Genomic DNA, 13,322 nt, shown 5'->3' on the forward strand with positions numbered 1-13,322 from the left:
TCCTTTTTGACTTATTATTTTACTATTTTGTGTTTCCCCTTACAGATATGAACTCAAAACACCCTTTTCTCTCCTCCTTTTGTTTCCAGGCCCCTCTCAACACTCCTGTAACAGAAGATAGATTTGGAATTTTAACAGAGAAATACAGAATTCCTGTGCCAATTCTTCCAGGTAAAGAATGATAAATATTGTGGACTTATAGAATTCCACAGCTGGAAGGAACTACATTTCATCTGGTTAAATCCTTTCCTTTTACAGATGAGAAAGCAAAGGCCCAGAGACCTGAAGGACTTGCCCAAAATTACACAGCTAGCTTGTGGAAAAGAAGGCAGGACCAGAGCCCAGTGCTTTTTTGTCTTCCAGTCTAGGAGCATTGGGATAGTCTTGTAAAGCACCCAGGAGTTTCTGATTTAGTTCTGTAATGTTGTTTTCAGTGTAACAGTTTGAACTCTAGACAAAAATTATTAGGAAATAAATTGAAATTATGGCCAGAAGATGATGCGTGTATATAATGCAGAAATTAGACCTTAGAATTTCTAAATTTAGTACTTAGGTTTTTGCGACTTACCACTAAAAAGTCAGACTTCTGAATCCAGCCTCTGTCTGTAGGTCTCCCGATGAACAATCATGGCAATTACATTGTGCGCCTGGGCCATCTGGTGAGCTGGATGGGGGAGCAGGCGGAAGCCCTGGGTGTGGAGGTGTACCCTGGCTACGCAGCTGCCGAGGTTTGTGCCTCTCTCTTCCTAATGCTGATGGGAAGTGATCGCTGTTTCCTTTGAAACTAAACCAAGAATGTAAATAGATAAATATTTTCAAAAAGCCATAGGATATTAGAGTTATAAAATCAGAAGAAATCTTAGCAGGATCAATCCAAAGAGTACTTGAAGTCCTGGTATTGCTCCATATCAGGTGACTGGTCAACCTAGGATGAAAAAAGCCTCCAATGTACGGATTGTTGGTAATGCTCTCGTCTGTAAATTGAGTAGATGTTTCTTTATTTTCTTACAGTGTATAGAACAAATCTGTGCCCTCCCCCAAGGACAGCTTTCCAATTTTTATGCCTGCTCTCCTGCCCCACCGTCACTGGTGATTTTTTTTTCCAGGTTAAATATTCTCAATTCTGACAACCACCATGTTACATATTTTGAGTTGCTGTAGTACTCTCATTGCCCTCCTCTGAATGCATTCCCTTTTATGTGGCCCCCAGAGTGAATCAACGACTTCAAGCCTGATTACAGCAAGGCGGGTTACCATGTTCATTCTAGAAACTGCGCTTCCAATAATCCCTTCAAAATAACTCTGGTAACTACATCTCACTATGTAGAGTCTCACTACTTGTTGGGGAAATTATTAAAAATAAAATCTCCAGCCAAACCAGAAAAAACTCACCTCTACAAATTATAAACAAAAATGAAACAGTTTTATTACTGAATGAGCATTAAACCAAGACTGCAGTGCAATTACAGGCCATCTGCTAGGGTGATTGCCAAGACAGAGGGAACTCTTAACTTTTTACTCAGCCAGACAGATACCGTCCATTACATACATGTTAATCGTCTTTCTCCAGAGGAAAAAATAAAGCATCCTATATCTTTTTGACTGGCAGCAAGTGACGATGTGGAGGCAGGCACGTAGCCCAGACTGTCCCCCAGAGACAGGGAGACCGGACACCATCCTCCGTGGTCACATGTCAGATGTGTCTCTGAGGACCCAAGAAACACTAAGATGCTGACCTACCAGAAATCTTACTTAGCTTTTTATATGATTCCCATATATCTATGAGAGACAGAAAGAATTTACAGTCAAGTTTTCTAAAGGAAATGCTGAAAGAATCTGGATAGGAGAGGGAGTTGTCCTTTTTGTCACCAGTGAAATTAAAACCATCTTTGTTTTTCCCATTACAGTAGATGTAAGCCAAATAAAACACATGGGCCTCGGCACTGCACGTCCTGCTACTGGTTTCTATGTTCCCAGTTCATACACGTGGATTTGGGTTTGCATTTCTCCCAAATAAACTGTTCTTAATGGGAGTCAGTGTCCAAGCCACAAGTAGGTGGTTTGTGGCATCCATGGTTCACACACACACACACACTCACTCTCAGAGTCGCCAGCAGCTCTCCTCTGCTCCGCGGTTTCCTGTTTGCCAAGGCCGTCTACAGGTCCAGGCCACAGCCCTTCCAAGGTGCAATGTGCATTGCTGCTGGTTCTCATCTCACCTTTTCACTCGCATGCTTTCTGGCATGAGGTTCCAGTTCTTTCCTGTCCAAAGAGCATCTTCCTCTGGAAGAAACAGAAACCGAGTAGGAGAATTGTTCCTTCTCATCTTCACAATCACACTTTTGATCAGTTTTCCCTCTTTCTTCGTGGTCCAGAAATAAGCTTTAATCACCCCAGGCTGTCTTCAGCCCCACTCTGTTTTGTCTTATTCAAGTGTTTGGTTTTGGGGTCTGGGCTCACTGGGGAAGAGGCTTTCCTGACACTGTCCTCAGCGACCCCAACTGACAGTCCAGTGTGTCACAGGCCCTGAGTCCAGGCTGTGTACATATGCCCTTGACCTCTGAAACACTGCATCTTCCTGGCTCCTTGGTGTCCTCTCAGTAGATCTCCCATTCTTCCTCGTCAGGTTGGGACATTTCCTCCATTTCAAGCTGTTTGAGTTGAGTTCTGTTTGATCTTGAAGGGAGTATCTTAAAAGCACATCTCTTATTTTTACTTGAACATTCTTAAGCCTGTGTCTCTATAATCTAGAGAATAAGTTCACCTTCTAAAAATCAAAAGCCGTTTGTTGTTTCTTTGCAAGACAGTTACGAGTCTCCAGGTGATAATGAAAAGTGTTTTTGTTTTAGGTCCTTTTTCATGAAGATGGCAGTGTGAAAGGAATTGCCACAAATGACGTAGGGATACAGAAGGACGGTGCACCAAAGGTGAGCCTGTGGACAGTTCATGCTCTGCAGACTGACAGTAAAATGTAAAATTAACTCACACTCAATGATCTGGTCTTGCTACAGACTGCACATTAATTAAGTGCATGTTAGTGTTTAGTTATTAATGTGGAATTTTATCTCATTGTTAAAAAATAAACATCTTTGAATTAAATATAATTTAGATAAGTGGATATAACATGTTTAAGAACAATTTTCTTAAAAGGTGAAAACATGATTCATATAAATATAAAACAAACACAGGTCACAGATATTATTTCATTCATTTATTCATGAGGGATTTGGAAAGATGTTATAGCCAGTTCAGGGAAATCAAAAAACATGCACACGTGGGCCAGCTGCTCAGCTCCCCTCCACAGTCCTCCACTTCTGTGGACAAGAGTTGTTTGCATCACTGCTGTCAGTAATGTGGATTGAATCTTTGACATCTTTTGGTAAATACAAGACTGATTGCCTTTCTAGCTTTCAGAATATGCCTGAATGGCCTTCCAGTTTTCACAGCTCATTATTTTTGAATTTGTAAAAGAAGAGCTCTTACATGGATTTCAGCTCTGTTAGGTCCTTTGGAAAGGACAAGGAAAAAATAACCTTCCTTTCCTATAACAAGAACAAAACACAGATTAACATCTTGATAAACAAATTTGTCTATTCATGCTTGTTTATTGTCTTAATTTCTCAACTAGAATAGAGGCTCCTTGAAGGCTGAGATCATGGAGGGTTACGCCAAGGCTGGCACAGAGCCGGGTAATGCCAGGGCCTCAGGAAAGATGGGTCACCTCCTAGTCAGTCCTTTTCTCCCATTATACAACAGAACTGCGCCTCTAGTCTAGCATTTCCCCGAGCAGGTCTTCCTGCTTCTCACCCCTTCGTGCTTAGAGAGCAGCATGTGCCCGTGTCCTCAAGTCTTAGCGCCTCACTGTCCTCCTGGTGGCTTACCTGGCCGTACAGAATCTCGTGAGGTCGTGGGACTCAGCCTGTCCTATGGCAGGGCCAAGGAGCTGTCTTGTAACTGGCCCCAGGGATTCTGATGCATAGCCAGGTTTGCAGACACCTGTCATCTCATCCTGCTTCTCAAAGTGTGGAATGTACCTGCATCACAGAAAGCCAAAACTCTGAGAACGGGAGTTTATGACAAAGTAAGGGTTTATTCCAGGATGCCGAGCAGCATGGGGAAAGAAGCCCCTCAGATCCACGCCAGCTTGGTCTTTGAGCTGAGGGTATCTTAAAGCCGAAGAAGTTAGGATTGGGAATTCACTGGGGGTCCAGTGGTTAAGACTTGGCAGTCTCACTGCTGAGGGCCCAGGTTCATTTGCTAGTTGGGGAACTAAGAGCCTGCAAGCCACACAGGGTGGCCAAGAGAAAAAAGAAGCAGCTGGGATTAACCACTTCCTCTGACTGGGAAGTCAGGATGTCTCTGGTTTATGACTTTCTGGCTAGGTACTCCGTGCCCCCAGGGTTTGTGGGCTCATCTCGCACTGGAGAAACAGCCTGAGTTTGTACGTTAATGATGGATCTGTAACAGCAGTTGTAGTACATTAAAGGTATTTTCATAATAGCCCCTGTAGTCACCTGACTTTGGTTGATTGGTGTTCAGAGAGCACAGGGTGAGGTCAGAGGCGACAGAAAGGGAATAAAATTCTGGATTGAGAGAAACTTGCTTTAGGGAACTCAGTTTTCTGTGTATTTTTTTACATTTTCAACTTCTTCTTAAGTAGTACATAGTATTTTTTATTGACTTATTGAAAAGAGAGTAAGCCTTGTCCAAGACGTCGTTTGGTAGAGAAATGACTGCTGTTGTCTTTTTCCTTTTTAATTTTTATTGGAGTCCAGTTGCTTTAAGATGTTAGCTTCTGCTGTGCAACATAGTGAATCACCTATATGTTTACATATATCCCCTGTCTTTTGGATTTCCTTCCCGTTTAGGTCACCACAGAGCACTGAGTAGACTTCCCTGAGCTACACAGGAGGTTCCCGTTAGTTATCTGTATTACACATAGTATCAGTAGTGTATATGTGTCGGTCCCGATCGCCCAGTTTATTTCACCTCCCCTTACCTCCTTGGTAGCCGTATGTTTGTTCACTTCATCTGTCTCTCTGTTAATGCTCTGCAAATATTGATAAGATCATCTGTACCATTTTTCTAGATTTCACATACGTGCATTAATATACAATTTTTTTTCTGTCTCTGACTCACTTCACTCTGTGTGACAGTCTCTAGGTCCACCCATGTCTCTGCAAATGGCACAGTTCCATTCCTTTTTATGGCTGAGTAGTATTCCATCATGTATACATACCACATGGTCTTTATCTGTTTCTTGATGAACGTTTTAGGTTGCTTCCATCTCCTGGTTATTGTAAATAGTGCTGCAGTAAACACTGAAGTTCATGTGTTTTTTTCAAATTATGGTTTTCTCTGGGTATATGCCTAGGAATGGGGTTATTCAATCATATGGTCGTTCTATTTTTAGTTTGTAAAGGAGCCTCGATTCTCTTCTCCATAGTGGCTGCACCAGCTTACATTCCTACTAACAGTGTAAGAAGGGGAACTTAGTTTTAAGGGGACTTAATAATAATAACAGAATATTGTTTTCCTATATTCTTTCCTGTGTTATGGCTATTCTTTTCTATATTATGCTCAGGTAATTATAAATTGCCATTTAGTCTTTAAAAAATTTTACTTTTAATATTATGACACTGAAGCACACGAATTCTCCCATTCTGATACTTTCTTTTTGTGTGTGTCCTTGTGATATTTGTCCAAATGTATATTTTTGTGTTCTGTGCTTTGTAGTTGTAAAAACATTTTTATATTTTATGTATTGTGTATGTATAGAGGTAACAGCATAGACGAGTACAGTGGAATCTCAGTAACTTGAGCTACAGAGTCTCAGTTTTTCAGTCTGTCTTCATATGGCCGTGTGGAAGGGGAAGAACTGAGGGTGGGCTCTGTGTCCTCTGCTGTTCGGCTCATTTATTCCGGCATGGCTGGGCTTCCCCCTGCCCTTCTTATGGCTCACAGACACCTCGTTTAGCAGACCCAGTTCTCTGTCCTGTCACCCGGCCTCCCGGTGGGCACGCTGGCACAGCTGAATAACTTTCTTCTGGAAACACTTCCTGCTTTTCACCCCACCTTCTCCTGGTCTTCCTGGTGTTTCATGGGCCCCCTTCTGCCTTTGCCTGCTCATCCTCTGCTACCCCCACCCTGCCCATCCTCTAAGTATCTGGGCTCTAGGCTTCACTGTGGGATCCTCTGCCTATATTTTCTCCGTAGTGGCCTCATTTAGTGACACAACTTTAAACACCTCTCCCCCAAGTCCCAGAATTATTGTCCAGCTGCTTATTCAGTAGCTCTAACCTTAGATCTGTCAGGCTTCTTACTGTCAGAATTCTTTTTTTTTAATTTTTATTTGTTTGTGTGTTTTTAGCTGCTCTGGGTCTTTGTTGCTGCGTGAGGACGTTGCTCCAGTTGCAGCAAGTGGGTGCTACTCTTGATGGCAGTACATGGGCTTCTCTCATTGCAGTGGCTTCTCTCGTTGTGGAGCATGGCTCTAAGGCACGCAGGCTGCAGTAGTTGTAGCTCCCAGGGTCTAAAGCAGAAGCTCGGTAGTTGGGGCACATGGGCTTAGTTGTTTGCAGCATGTGAGATCCTCAAGGACCAGGAGTCAAACCCGCATCTCCTGCATTGACATGTGGATTCTTTACCGCTGAGCCACTAGGGAAGCCCCCTGTCAGAATTCTGATGTGGATGTTTTCACATTTCAGAGGTTAAGTGACTTGCCCAGGGTCAGACCCCTGTTCGGCAGTGGGGCTGGGATTGGAATAGAGGCGGTATGGCTCCAGGACTGCCCCTTGCACACGCAGGGCTGTGTTGCCTCTCAGAGGAAGCGGAAATATACTGAGGAGTACTTTAGTTCACTGAGATTGAATTGTTGTGGCGTAAGTTAAGCTAGATAAACTGCATGTCTATCTGGAAGCAGATAGGGTTGGACCTTCATTTTATAAAAATTCTGATGACTTCTTAAAACAATAAAAAAAAGTTAGAAAGAAATCTAGGTTATAATTACAACCTAGGTATAAGGTAAGCCATCCTATAACAGAAATTAGAAACCTATAAGAGACAGGCCTTTTTTAATGACTTAAAAATTAAGCACTTTTTTGGTATTTTTGTATACCAAAAATACCACAAAGTCTGCAGATAAGCAGTAGATTGGAGAAAATAGTTTGAGTGCCAGTGATATCAAAGAGCACTTCTGCATTGACAAGAAAAAAGGAGAACATGTTAAAAAAACAGGCAGAATCTTAAAATATAACAATGGACAGAAGAGCAGATCCAGGTGAGCACTGACCAGAAGGCACGTCCTTAGGCGTCTCTTGTCCCGGGTCCGCAGCTCCCAGGCCAGGTCCTCACAGAGACCCTTCCTGCTCCCCCAGTCACGCGGCTCTTCCCCAGAACCCCTGCCACCACCATGCTCTCCTCCATACATCCAGTCACACTTGGTCCTTGTACACCCACGTAGTTATTGATATTTAGTCCTGCCCCTGTGCCTCACCCCAGGGAAGGAATGGTGCTTTTCTGTCCTCTCTTCCCCAGTGCCTAGCATAGAACCTGGTACACCAGATGCATTCAGTTAATAGTTCTTGAATCAAAAAGAAAAGGATGCTGAAGAGAGTAATCAGGAAAATGCAAATTAGCATAGCAGTGCGTTAGTACTACATTTAGCAAAAACGTAAGAAGAAAAGGTATGGGCTTGCCAGGTGGCTCAGTGGTAAAGAATCCGCCTGCCAATACAGGAGGTTCAGGTTCGATCTCTGCGTTGGGAAGATCCCCTGGAAAGGGAAATGGCAACTCACTCCAGTGTTCTTGCCTGGAGAAGCCCTGGTGAGCCACAGTCCATGGGGTCGCAAAGAGTCAAACACAACTGAGCGCACACACACGCATACTGTCACAAGCTGGAGATAGGGACAGTGTCTTCTTACATACTGCGGGCAGGAATGTGACTTGTTCAGACTCTGGGGAAGACATTCTGGGGACAGCTAGCAAAATTAAAGTAGGTGTGTCCAGGAGGAGCAGTGCCACTCCTGGAAACCTAACACTCAGGAACAGAAGCACCAATGTTGTAAGGGCACGTACACAGGGTGTATGTTTTATAACACGCTGTTCATCACAAATGAACTGGAAACAGTGAATGTCTGTTACCTGGTACCGAAGCACCAACCTGTGGTGTTCCCGCATGGAAAGATTTGAGCCACACGGTGACTTGCGAGATTTCCATGAAGTGCTATGGTGAGAAAATACGATGCACAAAAGGTTGGATTATATGATCCTATTTTTGTGACATCAGGAACCAGAAAAGTTTGGTTGTATATGTAAGATCTCAGTATATAGGTGTGTGTATATATTTGGGTAACACTCCGCATGCTAGGTTCTTAACATGGTTTATGGATGATGAAGTGTAGTAAGAGGAGGACAAAAACAAATTCAGAGGCACTAAGCAGAGTCATTTATAGGGATCACGTGCGTGTGGATGATGCACGAGACAAGCACAGAGTTACCAGCAAATGTGAAAGGTGTTCACACTCCCAGGAATGGAAGTTCCTGATTGATTCCTCCCCTCCTCCCCACACATTTCTCCTTTGGTAATCATAGGTTTGTCTTCAAAGTCTGTGAATCTATTTCTGTTGTGTAAATAAGTTCATTTGTATCCTTTTTTAAAAATTAGATTCCACCTATGGGTGGTACCATGTGATAGTTGGTTTTCTCTGTCTGACTTACTGAACTTAGATGATCATCTCTGGGTCCATCCGTGTTGCTTCAAATGGCATTATTTCATTCTTTTTTATGGCTGAGTAATATTTCTTTGTGTATATGAACCTCATCTTCTTTATCCTTTCATCTGTTGATGGACATTTAAGTTGCTTCCATGTCTTGGCTAATGTAAATAGTGCTGCAATGACTATAGGAGTGCTTCCAGATTTTTGAATTAAGAGTTTTCTCCAGATACATGCACAGGTGTGGGATTGCTGGATCATATGGTCGCTCTGTTTTCAGTTTCTTAAGGAATCTCCATACCGTTCTCCATAGTGCCTGCACCAGTTTACATTCCCATCCACAGTGTAGGAGAGTCTCCTTTTCCCCACACCCTCTCCAGCATTTGTTATTTGCAGACTTTTTGATGCTGGCCCTGCTGACTGGTGTGAGGTAAAAAATGTTTTTTAATGATAGAAGTTTCAGGTATCCAGTGTTATAATTCAACTTCTGTATACACTGGAGAGTGACAACCATCCCAAGCCTGGTTACCAGCTGTCACCGCACAGTTGACCCCCTTCATCCATTTTGCCCCTCCCCCTCACTTCTCACTGTACATTCATTTGTAGGTAATGGGGAGAGGGAGCATGCTCTATTTGTTTGTTTGTTTGTTTTAATTCTTACAAACTTAACCATTCAATCAAGTACTTTTGAAGTGAAAAAGTAAATATAATAAAGACACAAGATATTGATTGACTGCCTTATAAATTTAAATTCCACTTAAAACAGTAATTAGTTTTACTTCTAAAATTATATATTTGTACCTTCTCTTCTATATCTAAATCATAGTTCAATTCAAAACCAACCAGAATGTGAACATTTTAAAAACTGTCAAATGTTGCAATTTAACGTGTTCTTATTTCTTAGACAACTTTCGAGCGGGGACTGGAACTACATGCTAAAGTCACAATTTTTGCAGAGGGCTGCCACGGACACCTGGCCAAGCAGCTGTATAGGAAGTTCGACTTAAGGGCCAACTGCGAGCCTCAGACCTATGGAATCGGGCTGAAGGAGGTACCTGCATTTGCTGGTGTAATTTTAATGTGGCAAGATGAAGTTTATACTCATTTGTATTGTCATGTAATTATCATTAATTGGAAATGTTCATAATGACTGAAGATATTTGGGATATTTTTCAAGAGGCTTTCCCGGTGGCTCAGACAGTAAAGCATCTGTCTGCAATGCAGGAGACCCAGGTTCAGTCCTTGGGTTGGGAAGATCCCCTGGAGAAGGAAATGGCAGCCCACTCTAGTACTCTTGCCTGGAAAAATCCCATGGATGGAAGAGCCTGGTAGGCTACAGTCCATGGGGTCACAAAGAGTCAGACACGACTGAGCGACTTCACTTTCTTTCAAGGGGCTAGAGAATATAACTAATCAAATTTCACTATTATATAAATTGTGTCTGCATGTCCTACTTGTTTTGTCAAATGTTGATTGAAATAAGTCTTGAATTTGAAAATATTTGTGACATTAATTTTTTTTTCATTGTAATTCCATTTCCCTAATAGGATTTGACCTGTTATCCCTATGCTCTTTGTAAGATGACCACATCCTATAAGAATTCTTATACAAAATTATAATGTAAAAATAACTTAGTTTATGAAATACCCGCTCAATATATTTAATCTGCAGCATACATTTTTATTAGGTTAAATGGATATTTTCTCAGTTTATCCAATCTCTAGTCTGATTTCCCAAACTTTAGGTTTATTAACATAAGAGTTTCATTATAATTCTTTTGTTAAAAATATTTTGGGGGGTAAAATTCAGAAAGGTTCAAATTCTGTACATAACTAGAGTTGTTATATTGTGAAGAAGGGCTTGTTTTGGCGGATTGCTTCCCTCATAGCTCAGTTGGTAAAGAATCCGCCTGCAATGTAGGAGACCCTGGTTCGATTCCTGGGTCAGGAAGATCCGCTGGAGAAGGAATAGGCTACCCACTCCAGTATTCTTGGGCTTCCCTTGTGGCTCAGCTGGTAAAGAATCTGCCTGCAATGTGGGAGACCTGGGTTCGATCCCTGGGTTGGAAAGATCCCCTGGAGAAGGGAAAGGCTACCCTCTCCAGTATTCTGGCCTGGAGAATTCCATGGACTGTATAGTCCATGGTGTCACAAACAGTCGGACATGACTGAGCAACCTTCACTTGGCAGATTGCACTTAACACTATGTGATGTCACATAAAATCTGATTTTTAGATAGTATTTCACATGAAAATTGTTGTATAAAGTTTAGACCTTACCCTTCTGAAAGTAGGATGATCGATTTGCTTCAGTTGGGGGGAAGGCAATGCAGGAGGAAATAAACTTTTTTCTACTGAAAAATAACATCTGTCCTGTGAAGTAGCAGCTCTGACATGCAGGGCTCAGTGCACTTTATGAGGCAAGCCCTCCTGCGTGGCCCCCGCCTGGATCCAGGTGTTAGGTGGCTACCAGCACCTCATCCCCTCTATGGCGTTTCCTACAAACACGAACACCTTTCCCGTTTGAGAACCTGGTTAATGTCTTAAGCATTCCTGAATTTCCTAACTCGTTTATTTACTTCCATTCATCCCTGCAGTTTGCTGGGATGTTTGAAATGCCTTTTATGTGTTTCTCTCATTACAGTTTTCCACTTATAACTTCAAAAATAAAACATAAAACTTAGCAGCTTTTGTACATGTGGTGACATAAAATATCTAAATTATATACTAGGACCTTTTTTTTTTTTAAGTTATGGGTTATTGATGAGAAGAAGTGGAAACCTGGGAGAGTGGATCACACCGTCGGCTGGCCCCTGGACAGACACACCTATGGGGGCTCGTTCCTCTACCACCTAAATGAAGGGGAGCCCCTAGTAGCACTTGGCTTTGTGGTGAGTCATATGCCCATGATGGGAAGTTCCACTGTGAGAGTCAGTGCTCCTCAGTGTTACAAAACCAGGGTGTCAAATCTGGAGAATGTGAAAGGCTAATCACTTAAAGCTTCCTTTCTGCTTTTATCCATGCATGAAATGCTTATGGCCATTGTCAACATCAGTCTACTTCTGCTACACGCCAGACCCTGTGCTGGGTGCTTCCCTGGGAATGCTGTTCCATAAGGTTCCCATGAAGTCTGTCCATCCTTATTTTACTTATGGGAAAACTGAAGTTCCCATAGGCAAAACAACCTTCCCAAACACACCCAATTAAGTGACAAAGGCAGGACTCCCGCCCAAACCTGTCCTACCTGAAGCCCGTGTCCACTGAGGCACGCCATCTCTGGAAATGCAGTCCACACCAGGTTTGAACCTGTAACTTTTTAACAGGAACCTTTTCTCCCTCTTGGTCACTTACATCTTTGCAATAAATTATATCTTGACCATTACAGGGAATGGAAAAACAATATGAGTAATTGCACCTTGCCGTTGGTTGCAGCTTTATAGTTCAGTGTTGATTAGACTTGTATATGATACATTAACTTTGTGCACTATTGGTGTCTTCAGTGCATTCCTTTTGTTTATTTTTTATAGTGATTTAATCTTCTCAGAGCAAAAAAGACTTGGTTACTAATTTCAGCATTTCATAATACCATGTAAAATATAACCTCATATTTCTTGCCCTCTTTATAAATATGATTATATTCGGCTTCTTAATTTTTGCCTCAGTGTACTATATAGAGCTTATTAGTTGATTTCTAGAGTTGGTGTTGATAAATGAATAATAAATTATTACAACTCCTTTTGTCAACACATAATGCATGACACCTACCTACAAATATTTTTTAATTTTAATTTTGACTTAGAGAGTACAGTGATTTATTAGTATGTTCTAAGTATTTTAAGTTTTGCAAGTTATAAAAACATGACATGTATTGTTTGCCCTTCTTTTCCAAAGAGATTTTATTCCAATTATTTAATTAAATTTGGATCATTGCATATATTTCTCTAAGTCCTTTGAGAATAAGAATTTTAATGTATATGTTTTCTGATAAATAATTGCCCATACTTCATCTTGATATAATTTGAAATAGCAATGTCTTATTTAAATATAAACATTTTAAGGTTGGTCTGGACTATCAAAACCCGTACCTCAGTCCATTTAGAGAGTTTCAAAGGTGGAAACACCACCCCAGCATCCAGCCAACATTGGAAGGTGGGAAAAGGATTGCCTATGGAGCCAGAGCACTCAATGAAGGTGGCCTTCAGGTAACTCTGCCTTCTTTTTTATTCCTTATTTCTGTATTGGTGAATGCAACGTTGAAACATGAGGTCACAACTCTAGGTAAACAATAGAAGGTTATCTCATAGGGAGAAAATTTAAGTAACCAAGCAAAGCAGTCTAGTATTTATAAAACTGTACCTACTGCACCAGAGTTAAATAAATTATACCATGGATTTGGTCTTAAGGATATACTTGTTCCTAGAGAAAAATTCATGGGCCTTTTTTTGTTTGTTGGTTTGTTTTTAACCAGAAAATTTAAACAAGATCTTCTCCTTTATTCCTTAGCTAGCTGCCAGCAAAGTCAAGGACAATAGTAGTTTTCAGCAAAGGTAATTAATTCTTCTCAACTACCTAGTAATATCCATGCCCTTAAATGACCTCTGTTAAGTTTT

At 41.5% G+C, this 13,322-nt stretch overlaps 1 protein-coding gene across 2 annotated transcripts in view; it reads left to right on the top strand.

Moving 5' to 3' along the window:
• Positions 1 to 13,322, top strand: part of ETFDH (electron transfer flavoprotein dehydrogenase) — a 44,709-nt gene that overhangs the window by 24,017 nt on the left and 7,370 nt on the right. For both annotated transcript variants that reach the window (XM_027567236.1, XM_027567237.1), the window contains exons 4-9: positions 90 to 171; positions 610 to 728; positions 2,850 to 2,927; positions 9,619 to 9,765; positions 11,463 to 11,603; positions 12,771 to 12,914. In XM_027567236.1, the coding sequence (XP_027423037.1) occupies positions 90 to 171; positions 610 to 728; positions 2,850 to 2,927; positions 9,619 to 9,765; positions 11,463 to 11,603; positions 12,771 to 12,914 (711 nt within the window). The remainder of the gene's footprint in view (positions 1 to 89; positions 172 to 609; positions 729 to 2,849; positions 2,928 to 9,618; positions 9,766 to 11,462; positions 11,604 to 12,770; positions 12,915 to 13,322) is intronic.

Source organism: Bos indicus x Bos taurus, chromosome 17, assembly GCF_003369695.1.
Source record: "Bos indicus x Bos taurus breed Angus x Brahman F1 hybrid chromosome 17, Bos_hybrid_MaternalHap_v2.0, whole genome shotgun sequence".
NCBI lineage: Eukaryota > Metazoa > Chordata > Mammalia > Artiodactyla > Bovidae > Bos > Bos indicus x Bos taurus.